Source organism: Oncorhynchus kisutch, linkage group LG14, assembly GCF_002021735.2.
Source record: "Oncorhynchus kisutch isolate 150728-3 linkage group LG14, Okis_V2, whole genome shotgun sequence".
In the NCBI taxonomy this organism is placed as follows: Eukaryota; Metazoa; Chordata; class Actinopteri; order Salmoniformes; family Salmonidae; genus Oncorhynchus; species Oncorhynchus kisutch.
Window position 1 is genome coordinate 21,300,251 of NC_034187.2, and position 27,692 is coordinate 21,327,942.

The window sequence follows — 27,692 nt, forward strand, 5'->3', positions numbered from 1 at the left end:
CCAAACAAAACATAGAAACATACAAAGCAAACTATGGTCAGGGTGTGACACTAGCTACTTGGCTCTGGGCCTGTGGTTATGTGTATGTGTTTTTACACAGTGCCAAAATAAGTGTTTGTACCATTGGAGAAGAAGCCGTTCGCTTCACAAAATACATGTTTTCTCTCTTTGAGTATTCCTACATTCTCACCTGACCTTCAGGCGAACTGAAACTGGCTTATAAACAAATTGAAATACACGGTCAGATAAGGGTGTGGAAGAATGTTGTATACAGAACCAAACTTTCCAGCACATCTCTCCCTAACTCAGTGAGAAGCTTAAAGACGAACAACACTACATGGTCTACTGGGTTGGTGTGTGTGATAAACTGCAGTGTTTTCTTCTCCTTACTAAAATATATTTTCACACGATTGGCACAAGGTAAGCGATTTCTTACAAATGCATATCTTAACAAATGTTCCTTGGGATGACATTCGTGAGTCAGGCTTCTGAATAAAGTAATGGTACAGAGACAAAGTAATTTAGTACATATGAATACTGATAGACCAAAAACACTGAGACAGACACTTTTGAGGTTATTCAACTTGACAAAAAGAAAGCCTTATTTATTTGATCAGTCATATATCTGTATGTTAAGGACGTTCTGCTCAGAGTTGCAACTAATAAATGGAAAAGCAAAAAAACAAATAGGCTGTTATGAGTTACTAAATCACATTTGAAAAAAAGTTATCAATTAGTTCAAGTCAAGTCTTTATCAAAACCTCCTGCTTAAATCCCACTTTTCTCACACAACACCAGAAATACTAAAGTTGTTGTTGGATTCAGCATATTTATGCAACCACAGCTAATTAGTTGATGACCTTTCAAGAGAGTTTGGACTCTTTAGCGTTAAGTTTTGATAGATATCTGGCTTTGATGAAGACGGTCTGGAGATTGATTACAGAATAGTTTTTTATTTGGCTTCAATTTCCACTCACACATAAAATATTAAACGTCAGTGTCACAATATTAAGATGAATATTGTTAATTAGTGGATAATACGCTCAGATATTACATTTTGACATTTTCTTATGACAACAGAGCTGTCTCCATGGCTATGCTCCTGTCAGAAAACAACAGGTCTTTCCTTCCCACCACAAAGACTCCTCTCCACAATGCCACAGAATGGATCCTGGTCCACAGCATCATTCCTCCCTACATCTTCACCCTGTGTGTGACGGGGCTGCTGGGTAATGGCTTTGTCCTGCTGGTCTTCCTTCTCCAGAGGGAGCAGTGCTCCGTCCCAGAGATCTACCTGGGAAACCTGGCCCTGGCTGACCTGCTCCTCCTGGCCTGCCTGCCCTTCTGGGCCATGAACATCCTTAATGACTACAACTGGCCTTATGGAGACTTCTTGTGCCACGTAGTCAATCTGTCTATCACTGTCAACTTCTACACCAGCATCTACCTGTTGGTGATGGTGAGCGTGGACCGCTACTTAGCGCTGGTGAGGACCATGAGGGCCAGGTGGCTGAGGAGGAAGCGCTACGCACGAGCGATATGCCTCATACTGTGGTTGTTTGGGCTGCTGATAGGGGGTCTAGCTTCGCTTCACAGAAAGGTGACGTTCATTGAGGAATATCGGACAATGGCGTGTATTCTGGAGTATCCTGACCACTCTGGGGAGTCTTGGAAGCTGGCCCACAACCTCCTGTTGAACATAGTTGGCTTTGTTGTGCCTGTTGTGGGGATTTTTTCCTGCAGTTGTAACATTATCAGAGCCCTGAGGAAGAGGAGGCAGAGTGTTTACATAGAGGGTGGAAATGACAGGAAGGCCACAGTCCTTGTTTACGCGGTGACGCTGCTGTTTTTTGTATGTTGGAGTCCCTTCCAACTCTTCACCTTACTCGATATGCTGTGTGATGCAGAGGTCTTGGATGAAACATGGCATTATACACTGGACATTGGTACCCAGTTTTCAACCTACCTAGCAATTCTGAACAGTAGCCTAAATCCTCTGTTGTATGTATTTTCTGGTCAGTATTTTAGGAGGAAAGTTAGCACCATCTATAAGAGAACGAAGAATCGCAGGAGATCTGATACAATGGCATTTCAGCTTTCAATTGTATCAACCTACCTCCACAGGACTGATCAAATCAAACCTGTTGTAATACAGACATGAGTTCCTGCATTTTCCTGCACATTTGTTTGATATCATGTAGTTATTGCACACTAAATTGCATTATCAATGTTGAATTACACAATGTAGCCACATAAAATGTGTGCAATCTTGAACTACATTATGTAGGTCTATAAGGTTTAGATTGTGTAGGAGATATGTTTACGGGCACGGAAAAATATGTGATATAAATACTATGCATGCCAGTTTCTCTTGGCTAAGAGTTGAGGAGAGACTGACTGCATCACTTATTTTTATAAGAAACATTGTGTTGAAAATCACAAATTGTTTGCATAGTCAACTTACACACAGATCTGACACACACACTTATCCCACCAGACATGCCACCAGGGGTCTTTTCACAGTCCCCAAATCCAGAACAAATTCAAGAAAGTGTATAGTATTATATAGAGCCCTAATTGCATGGAACTTCCTTCCATCTCATATTACTCAAATAAACAGCAAATCTGGTTTAAAAAAAACAGATAAAGCAACACCTTGAGGTACAACACCTCTCCCCTATTTGACCTAGATAGTTTGTGTGTATGCATTGATATGTAGGCTACGTGTGCCTTTAACAAAAATATATGTAGTTGAGCTGTCCTTGAGCTGTTCTTGTCTAATGATGTTCTGTATTATGTCATTCTGTATTATGTTTCATGTTTTGTGTGGACCCCAGGAAGTGTAGCTGGTGCTTTTGCAACAGCTAATGGGGATCCTAATAAAATACCCCAAAAATCTCAATGTCACCTGTCACAATGTCACTTTTAATGCAAAGTTTTAAACAAAATTGTATGTTCTAGCAGTGAAGATCACGGGATGATCTTTTAATGTCTCCTGTGTGTGTGTGTGTGTGTGTTACATCCTTCTAGATTGCCCCAAAAACCTTGTCTTGTCACAATAAATGATGGCCTTTAAAATGCCAAACACATCTATGTTAACGCCTAAACATTGTATGACATTTCTCTCGCCACCATTCTTCTTTTCAATAAAGTTATTTAATACATATGAGAAAATGTCTCCTGTGTGACATTGGAGAGAATACTATTTGTATCTTGACACAAATATCAATGATTCCAAAGACACCTATAGGAATAAATGTATAGTCATTTAATGATAATTTTACAAGACCAAAGTCAGGAGAGGTGTCTGCCTAGCTGTGCTCTTTTGCTTTCTAGATTGGTTCTGGTTGCTCATGTTTGTATATATAGTTTGTTAACTTGAGTGTATGACCACCCACATTATATAACTATTTGCATGTGTAGGTCTAGTAGTCCATTTTGAGATGTCAAGTCATTGTTCACACCCAGGAGACCCAACGGAGAGAAGTTCCAAGCGATAAACTGCAGATGAGCCAACGTCATGTTTGTTGCTATTCATAATAGTTGTGGTTTCTGCACCACAGTGAAGTTTACACCATAGCCTATGAAAACATCTTTACAGTAACAAAAGTACTGTTTCAGGTCACACTTTATTTGTATAGTCTGGATAATCATACTATCAACAATTTGTTGATAAGCAACTGCTTGCTAAGATTACAGTTAGGGTTAGAATACGAATAAGGATCAGGGTTAAGGTTAGGGTTAGGGTTAGGATTAGGATTAGTATTAGTAGATAGTTAGTCTATTTGTAGATGCTCTACAGACTATCCAAATAAAATGTTACCCAAAAGTCACCTCTTGGAAAACCAACTCTCCTATTTTGTGTGCTTAAACATATACATACAATTTATGAACTGCAAACCACCCATGTATAATTGTTGAGTTCACCATTCACTCGTCTGCCCAGCACATAGTTCTTTCATCCGCAGTGCTGCTCTCATGTGATAGCTCAGAGGGAATTTAACAGAGAAAAATAAATGCTAGAGACTAACATTGTTTGACATTCACTTCAGGATACTTAGCTCAACAGTCACATCTTTGACCATGAGAGAATGCAGGTTCTAGAGCAAAAACTAAGAAATTCCTAGTGAAATCTTGGCTTATAAAATCATTTATGGAGTGTTTCTTGCATTTTTTGAGAGGAGCTGTGACATTTGTCATTGTGCACAGGCAGTGGTGACCCGTCATTCAAGGCTCTGCCCCAAATGTTTTGAGCCTGTTTTGCATGTTATTTTGGCATAAAAACATGTCATATATATACACTGTATTTATATACACATTGAGTTAATAAAGCCGCATACAAACATGGTCTCTTTTTTGTTTTCTTGAGTAAGGCAGCTCCAAAATACAGCTGTTTCAGAATGGGTCAGTGATTTCTGTGGTGGCGGGGAAAGCCAACAAAAAAAAACGGAGCATTGAGCTGTGATAGGCTCAGTGTTTTGTCACTCATGGAGACACTACGCCACCGCCAAGTCTAAGGGTAGAGCTAGAAAATTCTAGCCCCTTGGGTGCTGCCATAGAGTTACAGTACATTAGAAGTGCCAACCCAAGAAGGATCAAGGTCATTGGCCACAGATAAAATGACTTCAAATCACGTTATATGTACAGTAGCTTTGATTGGACTGATCATGTCAACATCATACTTTCAAAATCTTTGCTAGCAAGCTAGCAGTCATCATCATGATTCAAGTCGACAATCTACTGGCAAATCCTTTTTAATCCTTGTCAAATGAAGATAAATAATGAAGAGAAATAATAGATAAAACGTATCGGCCATTGGACATAAACATTACACAACAAGTTGGAAATCACAAATTCAACAATGAGTGGTTTGGAAGGAATCAGTGACAGTGGCTAACTGCAAGCTTTGCAAAGCAATCACTAGCCTGCTATTCAGTGGAGTGGCTGTGTGGTAATTTGGGATTAGGGGGATCTATCCCAGTTTAAAATGATAAACATTCAGCATTGGCCATGCTGGCAATGAAGCATGATTTGTGCCGCACTCAAAAACAACTGTTAACTCGGCTTCAGTGAGTTCAAGACAACTGGGAAGTCGAGAATAAAGCCCCGACTGGCAAAATACATTTTGAACTCGGAATTGTAAATCTGGCCTCATTCTAGTGCTACCACCTGAAGATCAATGATGTCATCATGATTCAACCTTTTTTTTTTCTCCTGAGTTTCCAGTTGTCTTGAAAGCACCATAAATTCAGAGAATGCCAGACTTTGATGACATTTGACCACGAAAGACCGCTGCACCACCTTCCTGTTCAAGTGAGCACAAAAATGTATTGTATGCTGCTGCATAAATTATGTAATATGCCAGGGAGATATGTATACTGTAGCTAAGAAGGTAATACTAAGTGTATGTTGTGTAGTAAACTGTTAGTAGCACATGTGCCTCACCCTAATAATTTGGTCCCTTTTCCTGTCATAATTTAGCCTACTGTTCTAACTTGGTGGTGCACAAGTAGCCTATAATCTATTTTAGAGAAATGTCAACATCGAATATTGTAAGCGCTTTCATTGTCTGCTTATATGCCCCCTTTATTTATCCTATGGTTCTGACTTGGTGTACAGGGAGAACACTATATGAACAGCCCATGTTCTGAATTATGTCACAATCCATTTCAAACGTGCTAAACAAATAGGTATATTGACTACGTCCATCCTAGCTCTCTCATTGTCTTAATCAAAACTACATATTGCCTCTTCTGCGCTTGTCGTCCCCTTATGCCAGTTTGTACTTCTCAATTATCATTAGAAACCACATTTGTTTAAGTAAGTCAGCCATATCAGCCATGTTTTTTTAAAAGGCAGTAAATGAGGCTGAATGAACTGTTTCGCTGCCAGACAAGGCTCTGCTGATAGCCAGTTGTAGCAATGGTAAGATGTTGGAACAGCTTCATTGTCACGATTGTCGTAAGAAGCGGACCAAAGAGCAGCGTGGTGTGAATGCATCACTTTAATGCATGACGAAAACACAAAGTAAACTGAACAAAACAATAAATGAACAACGACCGTGAAGCTATATACGAACTGTGCTGACACAAGCAACTAACATAGACAATCACCCACAACCCACAATGCCAAAAAAGGCTACCTAAATATGGTTCCCAATCAGAGACAATGACTAACACCTGCCTCTGATTGAGAACCATATCAGGCCAAACACAGAAACAGACAAACTAGACATACAACATAGAATGCCCACTCAGATCACACCCTGACCAAACAAAACACAAACATACAAAGCAAACTATGGTCAGGGCGTGACATTCATGTAGGCCCTAACAGTTTGTGGGCACCGTTTGTCACCATTATAGTGCAATTAATGTATTGTTCAGTGTTGTGTTGTGCAGGTACTTTGCTGGCATACATCCCGCCAAGATTTACATGCTAAAATCGGCACTGTCCACAGGTAATATGCATGTTTGTAACTAATATGTAAATAAAGTAAAATACTAATCAAAACATTATTCACAGTAATACCCCCGTTGGACTTTCACCACAAGAACGAGGGAATTATGAGGAAAACCATTAAGCAAATATTTTCGATGACGGAGCCAGAAAGTTGGCAGGTAAACAATTAGTGTGAGAGCAAAAGTAAAAAAACATCCAGGAGAACAATGTTACCAAATACACCAAATCATCATCATTTCAATCTCTGTCGACCACTGTTGATAACATCTGACACGAACTTGGAAAAATTAGGCATGTGTCCTCTCCACATCTGCCACATACTCTACATAGTCTACAAGAAAACTCACACGTCTCTTCCCTTTCAGTTTACAAGACATTGAGGTGGGATTTTAAATCAAGTTAGGGGTTGACATAATTGCTAAATGAGTTCTACAATCATCAGTGTTGTCTCAGTCCCCATTTCCAACAGGGTGCTAAGCAAGATGCCACACCACCCACGGAGATCCTATTCAATGATTCTATAATGATTCTGTATGTAATTCCATCTCCCACAATTCACCAATCATTGGTTCTTTGCATTTTTATGGCTCTCTAGTAGGTCAACTTCCTAGCAAATGCATCCCCAACCAACCCAAAATTAACCATCATCTCCAAACTGTATATTGCAGGCTTTTAGTTTTACTTATTTTGTGGAAAATAAGCCACAACATATATCAGTTCATCTATCAAAAAAAACTGATCTGTCAGACATTTAGCTCAGTGTATGTCCTGAGTTGTCAGTTCTTCAATTTCAGTTATCCGCAATCTGGACCATCATGGGTAATTAGCCATCTGGGGCCCCAACAGCTACAATATCCCTGTTTAGGATAGTTTAACCTTGTTAACAGTCCTCAAACCCATCACTTTGTGACATCTGCCATTATGTCTAATGAAAGCTGTTTCTATTTTAATCCAATGCTATAGGAAGGAAATTAGGTAGTAGTATCCTCCTTCATGGTCCAACTATGCCAATAGAGAAAAATGTGTCTGTTGCTCCAACGTAAAATAATAAATTGTCTACTGTTGGACAGGCGTCCGTGTGATTATACAAGGCCCACAAGTTACGGACCCAACCTTTTCTCTCTTGCTGTGAGTCTGTGTTAAAGGTCTCAGCGTAACAATTTACGTGATCAAATGTTGACAGAGGAGACATAACAGTGGGGTCGATGCAGCTGTGTGTAGCAGGCTGTTTGTTTGTCAGCTTTACCTTCATGACTTGGGCCCCGTTTTGGACTATGACCTAGATTTTAAACTTTATTTTAAGCCTTTTCAAGAAATGAGAATTACAGCAAAAATGAAAGCAATTCAAATCAAATCTTATTAGTCACATGCGCCGAATACAATAGAATACCTTACAGTGAAATGATGAATACAACAGGTGTAGACCTTACATTGAAATGCTTACTTGTGAGCCCCTAACCGACAGTGCAGTTCCAAAAAATACGTAAAGGAATAAGAGATAAAAGTAACAAGTATTTAAAGAGGAGCAGTAAAGAAAACAACAACATATACAGGAGGGTACCGGTACAGAGTCAATGTGTGGGGGCACTGGTTAGTTGAGGTAGTATGTACATATAGGTAGAGTTAATTAAAGTGACTATGCATAGATGACAACAGAGAGTGGCAGTGGTGTGGAGAGAGGAGGGGGGGGCAATGTGAATAGTCTGGGTAGCCATTTGAATAGATGTTCAGTAGTCTTATGGCTTGGGGGTAGAAGCTGTTTAGAAGCCTCTTGGACCTAGAATTGTCTGATGATTGGTGCTGGACCAATTGGCATATAAAGAAAAGGTGACAGGTTGATGAAAAAGCTTAGCAACGGAATCTAAATTGTCATTTAGTAGTATCAATATCCTAAATTTAGAAATACAATTTAATGGCAATTTTGTTATTGATAACCAAATATCTAGGCTGTTCATCACTAGTTACCATAGCCACAAAGTCATAAACCCTGTCTATTTCTACAATTTCTCCTCTTAAAATCTGATTTGAAACTTAACCCTAACCTTAAACCACACTGAATATAGCCAATTTTAACAATATGGCTGTGTTAACTAGTGACAATCCTGAAAACACCAGTAGAGCCATTCTCACAACAGCTCCATCAGTTCCAGAAAATGTATTTGCATGAGTATAATTTGCATGGAATACAAGAAAGGGAAAAGGGTACGCCTAGTCAGCTGCACAACTAAATGCATTCAACCGAAATGTGCCTTCCACATTTAACCCAATCCCTCTGAATCGACATCCATTTAAATCGGTGCCAGGAGAGCAGTTGTTGTAGGGGGTTAACTGGGAAGAACAGCACATTTTTCCACCTTGCTAGCTCAAGGATTTTAATCAGCAACCTTTCGGATACTGGCCCAATGCTTTTAACCAGGGCATCCCAACATCCATTTTTCTCATTGAACCATAGGAATACAATAGGTGACAACAACGCAGAGCACCCAGAGACATCCAACTAAGCGAGGGCAAAGATGGACCCAACTGCAGTACCACTCAATCAGACCAATTCTAACCTGTCTGACTCTGCCTGCATCAAAAATGACTGGGTGGACGGGCACATGTACCTAGCAGCCTACTCCCTCTTCTTCATCATGGGCTTCCCGGCTAACTGCCTGTCTCTGTATGTGGCCTGGGTGTTAATGAGGAAAGGAAACAACTTGGCCGTGTACCTGGTGAATCTGTCCATCTCAGACCTCCTCTATACGGTCTCCCTGCCCGTATGGATCGAGCTGGCCCTGGGTCGGCCCGTAGGGGACACCTTCTGTAGCCTGGTGTCTGTGGTGATGTACAACAGCTTCTACATCGGGTCTGGTCTCCTCTGCTGCATCTCAGTGGATCGCTACCTGGCCGTGGTCTATCCTCTCTACTTCAACTGGGTGCGGCAGGTGCGTACTGCAGTGGCAGTTTGCGCTGCATTGTGGTGTGTAGAACTGTCTATCCACATCTATCTTCTTCACCAAAAGGGGGCCCTGCAGGACTTCTCCGCCAGGCGGCTGTGTAAGGAGGGTATGCCCATGGCCCAGGCGGACGCCCACGTTGCTCTGACCAGGGTGGTTCTGGGGTTCCTGCTCCCCCTTCTCATCATGACCTTCTGCTTCCATCAGATTGTTTTGGCACTCCGCGACAGTACCTCCTTGCTGGCCCGGGAGCGGAGGAAAGTCAGCCTCCTGTTGCTGCTCCTCCTGCTGACATATGTAGTGGCCTTCGCCCCCTTCCAGGCTGTTATGTTCCTCAGAGGGGTGCTGGAACCAGGGGAATGTAGCATGGCAGTGAAGCTCAGGGACCCATACATGGTGCTGGTTGCCTGGACGACACTCAACAGCATGCTGGACCCTATTTTCTACTGTCTCATCAGTCAGAGTGCCAAGAACGAGATGACTAAAGTGCTGCAAAGATGCAATAGATGCAGCAGTCAGTTAAAGAAGTGCAAAACTATTTACACAATTACATAAGCTAAGAAATTATTCATGATAAATCCACTAAAAGTATTTTACTGTGAAAATGTCATGTCAAACTTGCTTTATGCTACAATGCTTGTTAGAAGAAAAAAATATGAATTGGGACCTGTAACTAGCTGCTCTTGTGTGAGTGACGTTACATTGTTAGTAGACAGTAGGCTCCATTATAGAGTACTGTAACTAACCTTATTTGCAATATATTCAAATGGTTCCTTTGTGAGGCTAGTATAGTACTGCTGTTTAACAATTCACTACTGTATAATCTTGTTAAAATGTTTTCTATGCAAATTTATATTCAGACCCTAACACATATTTCTGTGAAGGTACAATGCCTGAATAGTATCTGATAAAGTTATGGTATCCTATATCCTACAACTATTTTATATGGACAACCAACAGGTAATTGCCAAAAGAAAAGAAAACCAACATAACCTGTAAGGCATTGGGCCACCACGAGCCGCCAGAACAGCTTCAATGTGCCTTGGCATAGATTCTGCAAGTATTTTTCCACGACAAACTCCATCATTTGGTGTTTTGTTAATGATGGAGGAAAACACTGTCTCAGGCACTGCTGCAAAATTGGGTTGAGATCTGGTTTCACACACACACACACACACACACACACACACACACACACACACACACACACACACACACACACACACACACACACACACACACACACACACACACACACACACACACTTTAAACCCCCTATGATTCTTTGAGACCACTCTTTCAAAGTCATAGATCTCTTCTAGCCAAAATATGGAGCAACTGGGCATTTTTATACTTGACCCTAAGCATGATGGGATGTTAATTGCTTAATTAACTCAGCAACTACACCTGTGTGGAAGCACCTGCTTTCAATTTCCTTTGTGTCCCTCATTTACTCAAGCGTTTCCTTTATTTTGGCAGTTACCTGTAAGTACAGTGCCTTCAGAAAGTATTCACACTCCTGGACTTTTTCCACATTTTGTTGTGTTACAACCAAGAGCAGTGAGCAGTTTCCTTTTTCCTTCATCTTGTTGAACTGTTGCCATTCACCTGCAAAGAGATTGCTTAGATGTGCGAGTGCCTTTTGAATTTTGTTTTACAACCTGAATTTAAAATGGATTCAATTGAGAGTTTGTGTCACTGGCCTACACACAATACCCCATAACAGGGTTCCCCAAATAATAATTGATTCACTTTTTTTTATTGTTAGATATTAAAGACTGTAAAAACACCAGGAATTCAGCTCCAAGTATTAATTTAAGAAATCTGTTCAAGTATTCCCACGCATAATAGCGAGACGTGACCGTATCCAAATGTAAGCAAGGTTTTAAATGTTTTAGTCAAACATTATACTATGTCTGTTTGGGCTTCTTGCGGTCAATTTGCAATATACATATGTTTTGTAATTATGTTTACATTATACATTTCAGTCATTTAGTAAACGGTCTTATCCAGAGCAATGTACATGAGCAATTAGAGTGCCATGTTCAAGGGCACATCTAAAGATTTTTCACGTAGTTGACTCGGGGATTTGAATCATTGACCTTTCGATTACTGGCCCAATGCTTTTCACTCCTAGTCTACCTGCCCGTTACGGCCCCCCAACCACCCACTGAAGAAGAAAAAAATGTCCAGTAGCTGAATCCAGTTGATGATCCCTGCCCTATAATGTCAACATGGAATTTTTACAAATTAATACAAATGAAATTCAAATGTTATTTGTCACATGCGCCAAATACAACAGAGTAGGTGGGACTTCACAGTGTCCCAAAATGTTTAGGAATTAATGCTGCAGGGTGCAAATTTCTGTTAGAAAAAGCTTGCCTTTGCTTTCCTAACTGACTGAGTGTATTGGTTCCTGACTTCCCTGAAAAGTTGCATATCGCGGGGACTATTCGATGCTAGTGCAGTACGCCACAGGATGTTTTTGTGCTGGTAAGGGCAGTCAAGTCTGGAGTGAAACAAGGGCTATGTCTGGTCTTAGTTCTACATTTTCTGAAAGGGGCATGCTTATTTATGATGTTGAGGAAAGAACTTAAAAGAACACCAGGCATCCTCTACTGACAGGATGAGGTCAATACCCTTCCTGGATACCCGGGCTTGTTTTAGGGAGCGTTTGACAGTGATGAGTGGAGGTCGTTTGACCGCTGACCCATAACGGACGCAGGCAATGAGGGAGTGATCACTGAGATCCAGGTTGAAGATAGCAGAGGTGTATTTTGAGGACAAGTTGGTCAGGATGATATCTATGAGGATGCCCATGTTTACAGATTTTGGGTTGTACCTGGTAGGTTCCTTGATCATTTGTGTGAGATTGAGGGCATCTAGCTTAGATTGTAGGATGGCCGGGGTGTTAAGCATATCCCCGTTTAGGCCACCTAACAGTACCAATTCTGACAATAGATGGGGGGCAATCAATTCACATATGGTGCCCAGGTCACAGCTGGGTGCTGGGGGGGTCTATAACAAGCGGCAACCTCGAGGGACTTATTTCTGGAGAGATGGATTTTTAAAAGTAGAAGCTAAAACTGTTTGGGCATAGACCTGGATAGTATAACAGAACTCTGCAAGCTCTCTCTACAGTAGATTGCAAGCCCTTAACTCTTCTTGAACTGCTATGTTGGTTAAGAAAACATTTACCAAGTAGACTAAAATATAAAGTAACAATAAAAAAGTAACACAATAAGAATAACGAGGCTATTACAGGTGGCACCGCTACCGAGTCAGTGTGTACAGGTTAGTTGAGGTAATTTTTACATGTAGGTGGGGGTGAAGTGACTATGCATAGATAATAAACAGTGAGTATCAGCAGAGTACAATAGAGGGCGTGGGTACATTGTAAATTGTCCGGAGGCGATTTTATTAGTTGTTCAGCAGTCTTATGGCTTGGGGGTAGAAGCTGTTGAGGAGCCTTTTGGTCCTAGACTTGGCTCTCCAGAACCGCTTGCCGTGCGATAGCAGAGAAAACAGTCTATAACTTGGGTGACTGGAGTCTCCGACAATTTTATGGGATTTCCTTTGACACCGCCAATTATATAGGTCCTGGATGGCAGAAAGCTTGGCACCAGTGATGTACTGGGCTGTTCACACTACCCTCTGTAGCGCCTTACAGTCAGATGCCAAGCAGTTGCCATACCAAGCGGTGATGCAACAGGTCAGGATGCTCTTGATGGTGCAGCTATAGACCCTTTTGAGGATCTGGGGACCCATGTCAAATCTTTTCAGTCTCCTGATGGGGAAAAGGTTTTGTCGTGGACTCTTCACGACTGTCTTGGTATGTTTGGACCATGACAGTTTGTTGTTGATGAGGACACCAGGGATCTTGAAACTCTCGACCCGATCCACTACAGCCCTGTCGATGTTAATGGGGGCCTGTTCGGACTGCTATGTGGGGTGGCCAGTCCTCTTCTCGCTGTGCCGGGTGGAGATTATAACAGAACATGGCCAAGATGTTCAAATGTTCATAAATGACCAGCATGGTCCAATAATAATAAGGCAGAACAGTTGAAACTGGAGCAGCAGCACAGCCAGGTGGACTGGGGACAGCAAGGAGTCATCATGTCAGGTAGTCCTGAGGCATGGTCCTAGGGCTCAGGTCCTCCGAGAGAGAGAAAGAAAGAGAGAAAGAGAGAATTAGAGAGAGCACACTTAAATTCACACAGGACACCGAGATGCAGTGCCTTAGACCGCTGTGCCACTTCCTGTGTTTTATAGACATATTTCTACATTATGAGGCTGCCTGAAAAAGACTGCCTGAAATTAGTTAACAGACCAATAAGAAAGAGTTCCAAACATCTCTGCCAATAACAGCTAGTTTTCAGTTTTCCCCACCCCGCTCAGACCATTCCCGGACAGTCCTAGCAAAATTCTTGCTTGAGAAATTAATCTTTATATATAGATGCCATTTTTGTTTCTTGTTGATCATTTTAATTTCAAATAATTACACTAAGGTACTTCATTTTTACCCAGACATTATTTGGTATTAAGATAAAAATGGCTCCATTACACCTTTAGACAGTCTTTTTTGCTCATCTTTATCAAGGGTACCAATAGTTTGGGATCTGACTGTACTTGATATGGTACTTACTGTGCGTTACTTTGGCAAGATATCCAATAAGTGGATGTTTACTAATAAGTGGATGTTTCATGTTTAAATGATGCAGTCTTGAAATTATCTTTGCTATACTTCAGAAATCGAGTCATGTTGTGTTGTATTGCTTTGTTTCCCGAAAGGTGAGGGGCCATGAACTCCACAGTTGGGATGGAGAATTCCAGCTGACTACCCCAAAGAGAGGTGGCCCTTTCTCTTTATGTACCTGGTCATCATTATCATCGGGATTCCCTCTAACTCCTTTTTCCTCTATGTTTACTGGCAGCACATCAGAAAGAGGAACACCCTGGGCATCTATCTGTTTAACCTGGCCCTGTCTGACCTCCTATTCACTGTGGGACTGTCTCTTTGGGTGGACTTTATGTGGCATGGTGTCTGGTTTCACTGGGATGCAATGTGCATTCTCTCCGTCATAATCCTCTTTACTAACTTCTACACCAGCAATGGGCTGCTTTGCTGTATTGCTCTGAACCATTACCTGGCTGTGGTCCACCTGCTAAAGTACCCCATCCTGAGGAGGCTTGACACGGCCGTGATGATCAGTGTGGCTATCTGGGTGCTGGTGGTCTCCTTCAATGCCTCCACCATCATCTGGACCGACTCGTACAACTCAGATGAGCAGAGAGCCATGTGTTTAGACGTGTTCCCCTTGAGGGACAGTCTGCTACAGGTCAGTGTGGCTCGTTTCGTCCTGGGTTTCCTGTTTCCTGTCCTGCTGGTGTCGTTCTGCTGTCGGGGGATCTGTTTGGCAGTACGTGCCAACCAGGCCACGGAGGAGTAGGAGAGGAGACATGTGTCCCAACTCCTGGTGATGGTGCTGCTCACCCTGGGGCTCTGCTTTGGACCCATCCACATTATGATGCTCTTGCGGGGGCTGCTGGAGCACTGTGGGAGCCCCTCCTGGCTCTTCCTGCCCTATAAGGTCAGTATGGCGATATCAGCACTCAACAGCGTGGCTGACCCCTTCCTCTACTGTTTCATCACCAGGCTGGGCAAGGCAAATGTCACACAGGTGGTACACTACCTCCAGCAGAAGAGAAAGGGGAATGGTCAGGAGGTGGTGTAATGTAGTAATGTAACCTCAAACCAGAACATTGGAGAGAGACAATCCCATTACTGCCCAGTTGATGGTCTCAGATACCTCAGTTTAGATGCTGCTGTTCAGTCATTGTTACATTTCTAACATGATATAGCGCAAATACTGGGACTGCATGAAGGTGGACAGTTAAACTTTCATTTGATTAGATTTTATCAAATAACAATGCTGATGTAGTAAAGTGGTCAAGGTCTATTTTTGTGTGCTATTGGTATATTTCAGGTGTATTCAACCGGGGATCCGCGGACCCCTGAGGTACTGCAGCAGGTGCGCGAAAATATCAATATATACATGAATATCGCTAGCAACAACAGAATAAATACATTTTTAATTACAGTAGAAAAGAGGAGAACATCTTTCTAATGTTGTCCGCTGTATTTTACAACTCCTAATATTGAACAAATGACACTAATTTAAGCTAATTACACTTACTGGAGGATTTGACATAGGCTTTGAAAAAGCACCCGCTAGTACCAGTCTCAGCAAGTACACATGGCTAACAGCTGCTATTAGCGAAAATGTGTTTTGGAGTTACTTTTCTATCTAATAGGCTATGTTAGAGTTTACACGTCAAGGGTAATGTGATTGCTATCAGAAAATCATGTCTTAGTAATGATTTCCTGGCACAAATGATCGAAACCGCAACATAGTATGTGTCTTCTTGACAAAGCATGAGTCCATATTTGTCACTCTCAATCAGAAAGCAGTGGGATCTCATTTTTGTTTCAATGTATTTGGCACCCTCTTCTGTTCTATATGTGCAGCCACTACACACTGGAGCCAGACTAAAACAGTCACTCCCCCTATCTCTCAGCTTGCTGTAATACAAACACATAAAAATACCCATAGTGTAGTTGTATTGGCAGGCTTCTGTACAGTGTGCATTGGTTTCTATTTGAGAAGTGACTAGATGCCCAAACTAAAATAATTTCCTACTAATAAACATTTAAATAGGAGTGATAACTTAGTTTTGCTCTAAATAAGAACTTGGTATTGAACATTAAACATGGAACATTAACAGAATATTTACAAGGATTTGTTTGGTAATTTCCATCACTTGGTTAATTAGCTGCAATCATTAGCTATCTTCACTTTCCTTGAGTTGTATTAAGAGCTCTATTTGTGTTGTTGCCCTTGGAGTTGTCTTTGCCCTCTTAAATTGGGTTGGGAAATGAAAGTGCACCAAGAAGAGGCCTACCACCTGACAGAATTGCTTTTAGCTTTGGTTGGCTGACTTAGCCTATTAACAGTGTCCTTTGTCATTGCAGAGGCAGTTCCTGTTCTTTTTTGTTTGTGTAAGTTATCTCATAGGTTTGTATATAAAAGTGTCTGGTAGACTACAGTTGTATGTACTTTCCCAATACACACACACACCCATAATTCATTGGTCGTGCACACCGATTCCTTTTTTTCCCGTTTTGTCGCCAAACATTTTGTCTACAGCTCAAGCCGTACTTATCCATGCTATTTTACCTTTCCTTCATGCATTTGTTGATTAACAGTATGCTCGTGATTAAGGTGTTCGTGATTAAGAGTTAAGCTAAAGAAATGTAAATACATACTTTGTTTATCCTCATAATTGTATTGAGGTTGCTCCTGGATGGAGATGTTGTCAGTCAAAGTGAGATAGACTACAAGAGAGCGCCATGTTTTGACTTTGTTGTGGTTCATGCCAACCTATTGATTGTCCCGGGGGAGGATAATTGAGTAACTAAATTAAATTAAAATGTGTAACTTAAGGCATGGTTTTATGAGCTTGACTGAAGTGTTTGCTATTGGTAATATGTAGCCTATATTTACTGTCTACATATATTGATATTGTCAGAATGCTGATTTTGAAGTTAATTGGTCATTTGTGTAGGAATGGAATGTTCCATGGTGAAATGCATTGTTGGTAAAATGTATTTAAACCCCCTCATTCCCTGTTGTGATTGACCAGTCATGGGGTCATGGCTATACTATGCTTGTGCATGCAAATTGTTATCAGGAATTATAGGCATGTGTTAGCCTGTCAGAGCATTGACCTATGTTGCTCTTTGTCCTGTTTATTATTTTGTAAATATTATAAGTTCTTTCAGTACCTATTTATTATTTATTATGAAAATAAAAGCATTTACCTTTGGCAGAAAAACTGCACTATCCCTATCTGCCTCTTTTCTGCACATCCACATTTGTCCAAAATACATCATTTGTTGTTCATTTGATAAAAATCAGGTTTATGTGGGTTCAGCTTGTATCTTTCCTCTCCATGCCTGCCAGACAGCGTGACAGGCAGGTCCCTCAGCAATCCTCCCAGCTCTACTCGGCTCTACCCAGCACTAGGCTAATCATTGCTCCAGGCTCAGTCTCAGAGGAACACTCCCTCTCACCTCTCTTAATCATTCATCCTTCCTGTGTTCCCAGCACTTTTACTGCACCTCTTCCTCCCATTCTCTAGCTATACCAATCTCCCAAAACAGCAGAAACATATGCCAGATGACTTTGTGTAGCTACTACAGAAAGCATTGTTTACGTATGATCAAATAGACCAGTTAAAGTCACCCTGCCGCAACAAGAATGTATACTGTGTGTGAATATTAACCATGTGTAGATTTGTTTTGCGCCCCAAGTGGGATTCGAAATTACACCCAAGTGACAGTAGATGTCCACCTTACCACTGTGAGCTAACTGTCCAGAGCCATATTTTCTTGTGAAGCTCATCATTTTATTATCAGAGTGTGCCAGTGGACCTCTGGTAAGTATGCTTTAGTGAGAACGTGTTGGGATCAGGTACAACTGTGTTTACCCACCCCCAAAATGAATATCTATGAGCAATTCCCCCACGCACAACTTCTCACCTGAATGCATTTTTGGAAAATGTGGGTTTGGGCAAAGACTGAAATTGTGGTTGAGACCTCAGGAGGAATAGCGTCCCATCCATCTACTACTTCACCCTCAAGATCATGGGCCCATGATGCTCTGCTGCTACAACATTACATTTGATTGATTCAGAGATTGTGGCGCCTACCTCAATTCCTGCAGTATTGCTATATGATCATGGTTGTGTCAGCCCTATGATCCAGTAGCTATCTACGTTGCATTGGTAGAATATCATATACCAAGATGACAGCTCATCCTGCCTCAGCGAAGCTACCCGGCAGTGCATTAATATTGCAGGCGGTTGGCTATGTTCATGGCAGGCGGGTTCATACTACTTGCGGTTGGTTAGTTAGATAGGTAGAATATTTTCCATTTGCCAAGGTGACAGATCATCTTGCCTCATAAAGGGTACCTGGCATTGCGTCATAGGAGAAATAGACATACGACTGCATTAGCTCATGCTACACATTGTTAGTATTGACATATAGGCCTAGTCGACAGGAATGTAATGGTAGAATAACCTTCACTGGACTATTGAGAGCTCCTCAGTGGCGATGAGTTTACCTGCCAGTACCATGCCTCATTAAGTTTGCTATGATGGTGTCAGCTGTGGTCAATAGCCAAAATATTGTTGTTTTGCTGGCTACTTGATATAAAGTACATTGCACATACAGTGCATTCGGAAAGTATTCAGACCGCTTGACTTTTTCCACATTTTCTTAAGTTAGAGCCCCATTTTAAAATGGATTAAACAAACACTTTACTTCATTAATCTACACACAATACTCCATAATGACAAAGCGAAAACAGAAATACCTTATTTACATAAGTATTCAGACCCTATGAGACTATGAGACTATGAGACAGGTGCCTCCTGTTTCCATTGATCATCCTTGGGATGTTTCGACAACTTGATTGGAGTCCACCTGCGGTAAATTAAATTGATTGGACATGATTTGGAAAGGCACACACCTGTAAATATGTAAGATCCCACAGTTAACAGTGCAAGTCAGAGCAAAAACGAATCCATGATGTAAAAGGAATTTTCTGTAGAGACCCTAGACAGGATTGCGTCGAGGCACAGATCTGGGGAAGGATACCAACAAATGTCTGCAGCAGTGAAGGTCCCCAAGAACACAGTGGCCTCCATCATTCTTAAATGGAAGAGGTTTGGAACCACCATGACTCTTCCTAGAGCCCCCGCCTGGCCAAACTGAGCAAAAAGGGGAGAAGGGTCTTGGTCAGGGAGGTGACAAAGAACCCGTGGTCACTCTGACAGAGCTCTAAAGTTTCTGTGGAGATGGGAGAACCTTCCAGGAGGGCAACCATCTCTGCAGCACTCTACCAATCAGGCCTTTATGATAGTGCGGCCAGATGGAAGCCACTCCTCAATAAAAGGCACATGACAGCCCTCTTGGAGTTTGCCAAAAGGCACCTAAAGACTCTCAGACCATGAGAAACAACATTCTCTGAATGCCAAGCGTCACGTCTGGAGGAAACCTGGCACCATCCCTACCGTGAAGCATAGTGGTGGCAGCATTATGCTGTGGGGATGTTGTTCAGGAGCAGGGACTGGCAGACTAGTCAGGATCAAGGCAGATGAACGGAGCAAAGTACAGAGTGATCTTTGATTAAAACCTGCTCCAGAGCAATAAAGGACCTCAGACTGTGGGCGAAGGTTCACCTTCCAACGGGACAACGACCCTAAGCACACAGCCAAGACAACACAGCCAGAGCCCGGACTTGAACCCGATCGAACATCTCTGGAGACACCTGAAAATAGCTGTGAAGCAACTCTCCCCATCCAAACTCTACAAATACAGGTGTGCCAAGCTTGCAGCGTCATACCCAAGAAGACTCAAGGCTGTAATCACTGCCATAGGTGCTACAACAAAGTACTGCGTAAAGGGTTTGAATACTTATGTAAATGTGATATTTCAGGTTTTTATTTTTAATAAATGAACCAAAATTTTGAAAAATCTGTTTTTGCTTTGTCATTATGGGGAATGGTGTGTAGATTGACTAAATGTTTTTTCCTCATCAATTTTAGAATAAGGCTGTAACATAACAAATGAGGAAAAAGTCAAAAGGTCTGAATACTTTCTGAAGGCACTGTACTTGACTCTGTAAAGAACAATCTCAGCTAAAACCCCACACATACTTTCTCTGTTTTCATGCCCATTGGGGGGATATAAAGGGATACACAAGAGATGGATGGGTGAGAAGGGGACTGATAAGCTGGGTGGAATTGTCCATTTTTTGTCAACGATCTACACAAAATACTAATGTCGGTGGAAGAACATTTTTAACATTTTGTAAAAAGATTCATGAAAAATAACACTCTCTTCATTAGTTAAGTATTCAATCTGAGCCAATCGTCTTTGGCAGCGATTGCAGCTGTAAGTCTTTCTGGCCAAGTCTCTAAGAGCTTTCCACACCTTGATTGTGCAACATTTGCACATTATTCTTTTCAAAATTCTTCAAGCTCTGTCAAATTGGTTGTTGATTATTGCTAGACAACCATTTTCAGGTCATACCATAGATTTTCAAGCAGATTTAAGTCAAAACTGTAACTCGGCCACTAACATTCACTGTCTTCTTGGTATGCAACTCCAGTGTAGATTTGGCCTTGTGTTTTAGATTACCGTCCTGCTGAAAGGTGGATTCATCTCCTAGTGTGTTGTGAAAAGCAGACTGAAGCAGGTTTTCCTTTCCTCAGCTTAGCTCCATTACTTTTATTATTTATCCTGAAAAACTCCCAGTCCTTAACGATTACAAGCATACTCATAACATGATGCAGCCACCACTATGCTTGAAAATATGAAGAGTGGTCCTCAGTAATGTGTTGTTTTGGATTTTGCCCAAACATAACACTTTGTATTCAGGACAAAAGTCATTTTTTGTAGTATTACTTGTTGTAAACAGCATGCATGTTTTGGATTTGTTTTGTTCTATATAGGCTTCCTTTCACTCTGTCAATAAGGTTAGTATTGTGGAGTAATTACAATGTTGTTTATCCATCATCATTTTTCTTCTAAACACAGCCATTCAACTCAGTAACTATTTTAAAGGCCTCATTGTGAAATCCCTGAGAGGTTTCCTTCCTCTCCAGCAATTGAATTAGGAAGGACACCTGTATCTTAGTTGTGATGGGATGTATTGATACACCATTCAAAGTGTAACTTCACCATGCTCAAAGGAATATTCAATGTCCACTTTTACCAATAGGTGCCTTTCTTTGAGAGGCATTAGAAAACCTCCCTGGTCTTTTTGGTTGAATCTCTGTTAAAAATGCAGTGCTCGACCGAGGGACCTTTCAGATAATTGTATGTGTGGGGTACAGAGATGAGGTAGTCATTAAAAAGGCATGTCAAATACTACTACTGAACACAGAGTGAGTCCATGCAACTTATTATGTTACTTGTTAAGCACATTTATTCTCCTGAACTTATTTAGGCTTGCCATAACAGAGGGGTTGAATACTTATTGATTTAAGACATTTCAGCTTTTCATTTTTAATCCATTTGTAAAAAATGTTTTAAAAAAATACATATTTACATTATTGGGTATTATGTCTAAGTAAAGTCAGTGACAATTAAAACAAAAAAAAATGAAATCGCAATTCAATCCATAATTTCAGACTGGAGCACAACAAATTGCAGAAAAGGCCAAGCGATGTGAATAATTTCTGAAGGAACTGTAGATGATGACTAGCTCTTGAAAACCCTTCTCCATCCGGGTTTTCAGAGGTTAGTGTCACCCATGGTTGGCTGTGTGTGAACTGCAATTCTGACTCTGTGTTTTAGCCTTTAGAAACGCAAATAATCATCACTTGCGAAAGGGTTTTTGAAACAGATGCTGATATGCCCCATATATTTCATATCAGAGAGAAATAATCTTTCAAATGAAAAAGATACTTACTGTAGCAGTTTGCTCTTCCTCCCCAGTTACCCTTTACACACAGGTGTTTGACGCACGCTAGATAGCTAATAAGCACAGGTGGCCACCTCTGTCTTCCATCTGTCATTCATAAACATGCACTGTAACATGGAGATATGGCTGTTTGGGAACACTAACCCTAACCCTACAAAAGGTGTGTAGTAATTTACGTTTTTGTTCTTTCGCTGATATGAAAGATGTGTTTCCAAAATCGTACTGCAAATGATGCATTTTAACGTTCAACAAAACTCTCCTGGTCAGAAGATACTATCATCAGTATGGATGTGTGACGGCCCCTCTCTGCTCTGTCTCCTTGGTTTTGCTGTGCTTACTTCCTGCAGGAGATTGGTGGGCGGAGCTGGGAGAGTCGTCAGTGCTGATGTGTCACACCTGTGAAAACTCAGCAGTGGCAAAAAGCCACTGTTTCCCCATTCAGCAAGAGATTCCTCTCTCCATGCATACCTTTGGCAGTTGATGCTTAATTTACTGACCTTCATGTCTCATCTGATTGTTGCGAGTGTTTACTTTATTTATGGAAAAAATTAATGATTTGTAATTCCTTTACTCTTTAGTGTGTTTTCCCATTGTTTGTTACAATCTTGAGCCAGGTTGTAATAAATGGGGCCTCATCTGGGATCTCTGGAGTTACTCCCTGGAATTTCATTTGTTTGGTAGCATTTGCTGACTGGTTTTAAGGTGGTATTTCAAAGTAAAGTGCTCTGTGATTATTGCTTGGCTAACCCTTTTGTCTATGGGGTTATGTTGTGAGTTTTATTGATTTGGAGTTACTTTGTACATGCACCTCAGTATGTATTTATGAGATTTGGATACTGCCTGTTGCTACTTAAGTTACATGCCTGTGGTTGGTGTTGAAGTAGTGCTGGTTTGTGCTGCAGTGGAGAAAGGAATGCAGTTCATCTCCATTCCCTGTTCCGGTTGAAGATCCTGTTTTGCTCATTGTTGGGACATCAGGTTAGTGTTTGTGCAGTGTTAGCAGTGAGATTTGGGGTAGTGTGGATTGGCTACCTGGACTCTTCTCTCCTGGTAGGGTTAGCGACGTGTGTCCCTTACAACACGTTGGGCAGTGTTAGCTCTATGTGTGGTGACTGTGGCTGGAACAGTTGTCTCGGGAACACATCCATGGCTCATATTAATCCGCTTGCTGGGAGCTTTTTCAGTGACAATGGGCTGAAGTGCATAAATACCCACCGCCAGAAACTGCATGAAGACTACGGTTGAGCTTGTAATAGGTCTTGGAAGCTCCATTTGTATGTTTTTCCCCTCTCCTGTGGTTGACACTGCTTCTGTTTTTGTTTGGACTCCATTATGTCAACAGTCCCTAAAGGATGTTAACTCTTCTCAGTACTGCTCCTGTGTTGGCCGCTCCGCAGCAACCTATACTGCAGCTGGGGGCCGGGGCGGTTCTGCTGCAGTCAGAGCCAGGAAATTGAGCATCCTGTGGCGTACTAATCCAATAAGTGCAACAGTTATCAGCTACATTACTCTGTGGCGGAGAAGGAGGCTCTTGCCCTGATCTGGGCTCTCCACCACTTCAATGCGGGTACGGGTGTAGTGCCTCTAGTTGTATATACTGATCACAACCCACTCATCTTTTTACTCTCGATGCAGTGTCTGAACCAAAGGTTGACGCGGTGGTGTTCAACAAAACTCTCCTGGTCAGAAGATACTATCATCAGTATGGATGTGTGACGGCCCGTCTCTGCTCTGTCTCCTGGGTTTTGCTGTGCTTACTTCCTGCAGGAGATTGGTGGGCGGAGCTGGGCGAGTCGTCAGTGCTGATGTGTCACACCTGTGAAAGCTCAGCTCTGGCAAAAACCCACTGTTTCCCCATTCAGCAAGAGATTGTCACGGTTGTCGTAAGAACGGGACCAAGGAGCAGCGGATGTTGAGTTCCACATATTTATTGCAAAGTGAAACTTAAAGCACGTGACTACGTGGTGCACAAACACAACATGATATCCCACAAATGCAGGTGTGGAAAAAGCCTACCTAAATATGATCCCCAATTAGAGGCAACGATTACCAGCTGCCTCTAATTGGGAACCACACAAACCACCAACCTAGAAATCTATAAACTAGATAACCCCCGAGTCACACTCTGACCTAAACACAATAGAGAACTGAGGGCTCTCTATGGTCAGAGCGGGACTGTACGCTGTGCCTTGACTGGACATCGGCGCAGAGGAAGGCTCCTGCCATGAAGTGGGACTGGACACCGTGCATGGACCGGGCCCTGGCACAGAGGAAGGCTCCTTCCCTGGAGTGGGACTGGACGCAATGCCTGGACTCTCCGGACCGCCGACCGTCGCTGGAGGTTCCGGACCGTTGACCGTCGCTGGAGGTTCCGCACTGTGGACCGTCGCCCGAGGTTCCGGACTGTGAACCGTCGCCGGAAGCTCTGGACTGGGGACCGTCGCTGGAAGCTCTGGACTGGGGACCGTCGCCGGAAGCTCTGGACTGGGGACCGTCGCTGGAAGCTCTGGACCGGAGACCGGCGCCGGAAGCTCTGGACTGTTTTGGTAAGTGCGGGGATCAGGCACAGGATGCACCGTACTGGTGACACGCATCGGAGGCCTGGTGCGTGGAGCTAGCACAGGTGGCACTGGACTGGTGACACGCACTTCAGGGAGGGTGCGAGGAGCAGGCACAGGACGTACCAGCCTGGGGAGACGCACTGGAGGCCTAATGCGTGGAGCCGGCACAGGTGGTAACGGACTGGGGAGGTGCACTGGAGGCCTGATGCGTGGGGCCAGTACAGGGTGCACCGAACTGGTGACACGCACTTCAGGGCGAGTGTGAGGAGCAGGCACAGGACGTACTGGACCGGGGAGGCGTAATGGAGGCCTGATGCGTGGAGCCGGCACAGGTTGCACCGGGCTGGTGACACGCACTTCAGGGCGAGTGCAGGAAGCAGGCACAGGACGTGCCGGGCTGGGGACACGCACTTCAGGGAGGAGGAGGGAGGAGGAGGGGAGGAGTTTGAGGAGGAGACGCAGGACGTACCGGACTGGGGAGGCACACTGGAGACCAGAAGGGTGGAGCCAGCCCAAGTTGAACCAGACTGCTATTCGGATCCCCTGGTCGGATGTTGAGCAGAACACACTTGCACAACAGCTCTCTCATCTCTTTCTCTCCTAACTTCCCCAATGCCTCCCTGACCGCCTCTGGCACTTCAAAGCAAGTGCCGGAAGCAGGCACATGACGTACCGGGCTGGGGACACGCATTTCAGGGAGAGTGCGAGGAGGAGACACAGGACGTACCGGACTGGGGAGGCGCACTGGAGGCCAGATGCGTGGAGCCGGCCCAGGTTTCACCGGACTGATGACACGCTCCTGATGACACCTGCGTTGCCGCATACTCCTAGCCAACTCCATTCTCCGGTATCCCTCCTCACACTGGTCCATCGACTCCCAGGTGGGCTCTGGTACTCTCCTTGGGTCGACCGACCACTTCTCTATCTCTTCCCAGATGTTCTCTGGCTCTTCCCTCTGCTCAGCCACCAGCTCCATGTGCCCCCCCCCCCCAAAAAAAAATGTGGGGGGGTTTCTGTGGTCGCGGTCTACGGCGTCGTCGCTGTCCTTCCATGCTCCTTGGCAACTCCCACCAAGGAAGGGTCTCGTGTCCTCTCATGTCCTGCCAAGTCCAAATCTTCCTTACCTCATTTTCACACTGCTTGGCCCTTTGTTGGTGGGATATTCTGTCACGGTTGTCGTAAGAACGGGACCAAGGCGCAGAGGATGTTGAGTTCCACATATTTATTGCAAAGTGAAACTTAAAGCAAAACAAAACATCAAATAAACTAACAACGAAACGTGACTACGTGGTGCACAGGCACAAACACAAAATAATACCCCACAAATGCAGGTGGGGAAAAAGCCCACCTAAATATGATCCCCAATTAGAGGCAACGATTACCAGCTGCATCTAATTGGGAACCACACAAACCACCAACCTAGAAATCTATAAACTAGATAACCTCCCCAGTCACGCTCTGACCTAAACACCATAGAGAACCGAGGGCTCTCTATGGTCAGGGCGTGACAGACATTCCTCTCTCCATGCATACCTTTGGTTGTTTCGTGGTGGCTTTGGCAGTTGATGCCTAATTTACTGACCTTATTATTCCTTTACTCAGTGTGTTTTCACATTTTTACAGTCTTGAGCCAGGTTGTAACATATGGGTTAGATGATTACCTGATAACAAGAAGATATATACTCCGTGGAGACTGACATATGTCTGCATATTAGTGTCTGAAACAAGATCTTAACAGAACGTTTCCATTAAGGGCAAAGAACTCTTGATCGCCAACAGCTGATCACCATGTGGGTGTCTAGCAAGCCCATGACATTCTAGCTAATACTAGTATCAACAGCCAATACTACACGGCTGGAAGCTATAACTAGCCATGGTTGGTCATTGCTTCCCTACTAAGTTCCAAGATGAGAACTGAAATCTGAAGAAGAAATATTAGGGTCAGTAGCAGCCCATCATTCAGCAAAAATAAAATAGGCTTGCCAGTTTCGCATGTTATTTAGACATTAATAAGTGTCACATATCAGTTTGCAAACAATGTCAAATATAATTGTGTTAATAAAGCCGCATACAAACATGGTCTCTTTATTTTCTTGAGTAAGACAGCTCCAAAATGCAGGTGTTTCAGCCTAGCTCAGTGCTTTCTGTGGTGGTGGGGCACGCCAGCAAAAAACACAGAGCGTTGAGCCGTGAATGGCTCAGTGTTCTGTCACTCATGGGGACTTTACGTCACTGCCAAGTGTAAGATGAGACCGTGAAAATTCGATCCCTTAGGCTACTGCCATAGAAGTGCCCATCCAAGAAGGCTCAAGGTTATTTGCCAGAGATAAAATGTCAAATCACGTTATATCTACAGTAGCTTTGATTGGACTGATCATGTCAACATCATACTTTCACAATCTTAGCTAGCAGTCATGAATCAAATCGACAATCTACTGGCAAATATTTTTTTATCCTTGTCATATGAAGAGAAATAATGAAGAGAAATTATAGATCAAACGTATCGGTGCTCATTGGACACAGACATTACACAAGCTGGAAATCACAAATTCAACAATGAGTGGTTTGGAAGGAATCAGTGACAGTGGCTGTGTGGTCCCAAATCTGGGATTAAGGGACTACATTTGTGCCGTGCTCAAAACAACTTAACTCTGAGGACCGCCGAGCACAATGTGAGTCCAAAAATATTTTGTATGTTGCTTCATAAATGATGTAATATGCCAGGGAGAAATGTATACTGTAGCTAAGAAAGTAATACTTAGTGTATGTTATGTAGTAAGAATTTAGTAGCCCATGTGCCTCACGCTAATAATTAGGTCTATTTACCCTTCTTAATTTTGCCTACTGTTCTACTGTAGCCTATAACCTGTTTTAGAGAAATGTAATCATTGAATATTGTAAGAGCTTTCATTGTCTGCTTATATGCCCCCTTTATTTATCCTATGTTTCTGACTTGGTGTACAGGGAGAGTACTGTAAGAACGGCCCATGTTCTGAATTCTGTTGCTGTACAAATTAGTTATATTGACTATGTCCGTCCTAGCTCACTCATTGTCTTAATCAAAATAACGGATTGCCTCTTATCCGCTTGTTGTCCCCTTATGCCATAGTTTGTACATCTCAATTGTCATTAGAAACCACATTTGTTTAAGCAAGTCAGCCATATCAGCTAT

The 27,692-nt window shown here is 42.7% G+C and overlaps 2 protein-coding genes across 2 annotated transcripts; both read left to right on the top strand.

Moving 5' to 3' along the window:
* The first annotated feature begins 316 nt into the window (after positions 1–316).
* bdkrb1 (bradykinin receptor B1) lies at positions 317–3,278 on the top strand. Its single transcript, XM_020499857.2, has 2 exons — positions 317–420; positions 1,081–3,278. Exons 1-2 carry the CDS (start codon positions 338–340, stop codon positions 2,159–2,161), a joined length of 1,164 nt encoding a protein of 387 aa, XP_020355446.1. The 5' UTR covers positions 317–337; the 3' UTR covers positions 2,162–3,278.
* Positions 3,279–8,746: 5,468 nt separating this feature from the next.
* Positions 8,747–10,502, top strand: LOC116353278 (G-protein coupled receptor 4-like). The gene has a single exon (XM_031787558.1). The coding sequence runs from the start codon at positions 8,976–8,978 to the stop codon at positions 9,954–9,956; it is 981 nt and encodes a 326-aa protein (XP_031643418.1). The 5' UTR covers positions 8,747–8,975; the 3' UTR covers positions 9,957–10,502.
* Positions 10,503–27,692: the final 17,190 nt, after the last annotated feature.

Excerpts from the sequence above, each read along its gene's own strand:
- bdkrb1 (XM_020499857.2), top strand. The coding sequence starts at position 338 with ATGGTCTACTGGGTTGGTGTGTGTGATAAACTGCAGTGTTTTCTTCTC. Across the intron at positions 421-1,080 it reads TTTCACACGATTGGCACAAG|AGCTGTCTCCATGGCTATGC; the intron begins GTAAGCGATTTC and ends TTATGACAACAG.
- LOC116353278 (XM_031787558.1), top strand. The coding sequence starts at position 8,976 with ATGGACCCAACTGCAGTACCACTCAATCAGACCAATTCTAACCTGTCT.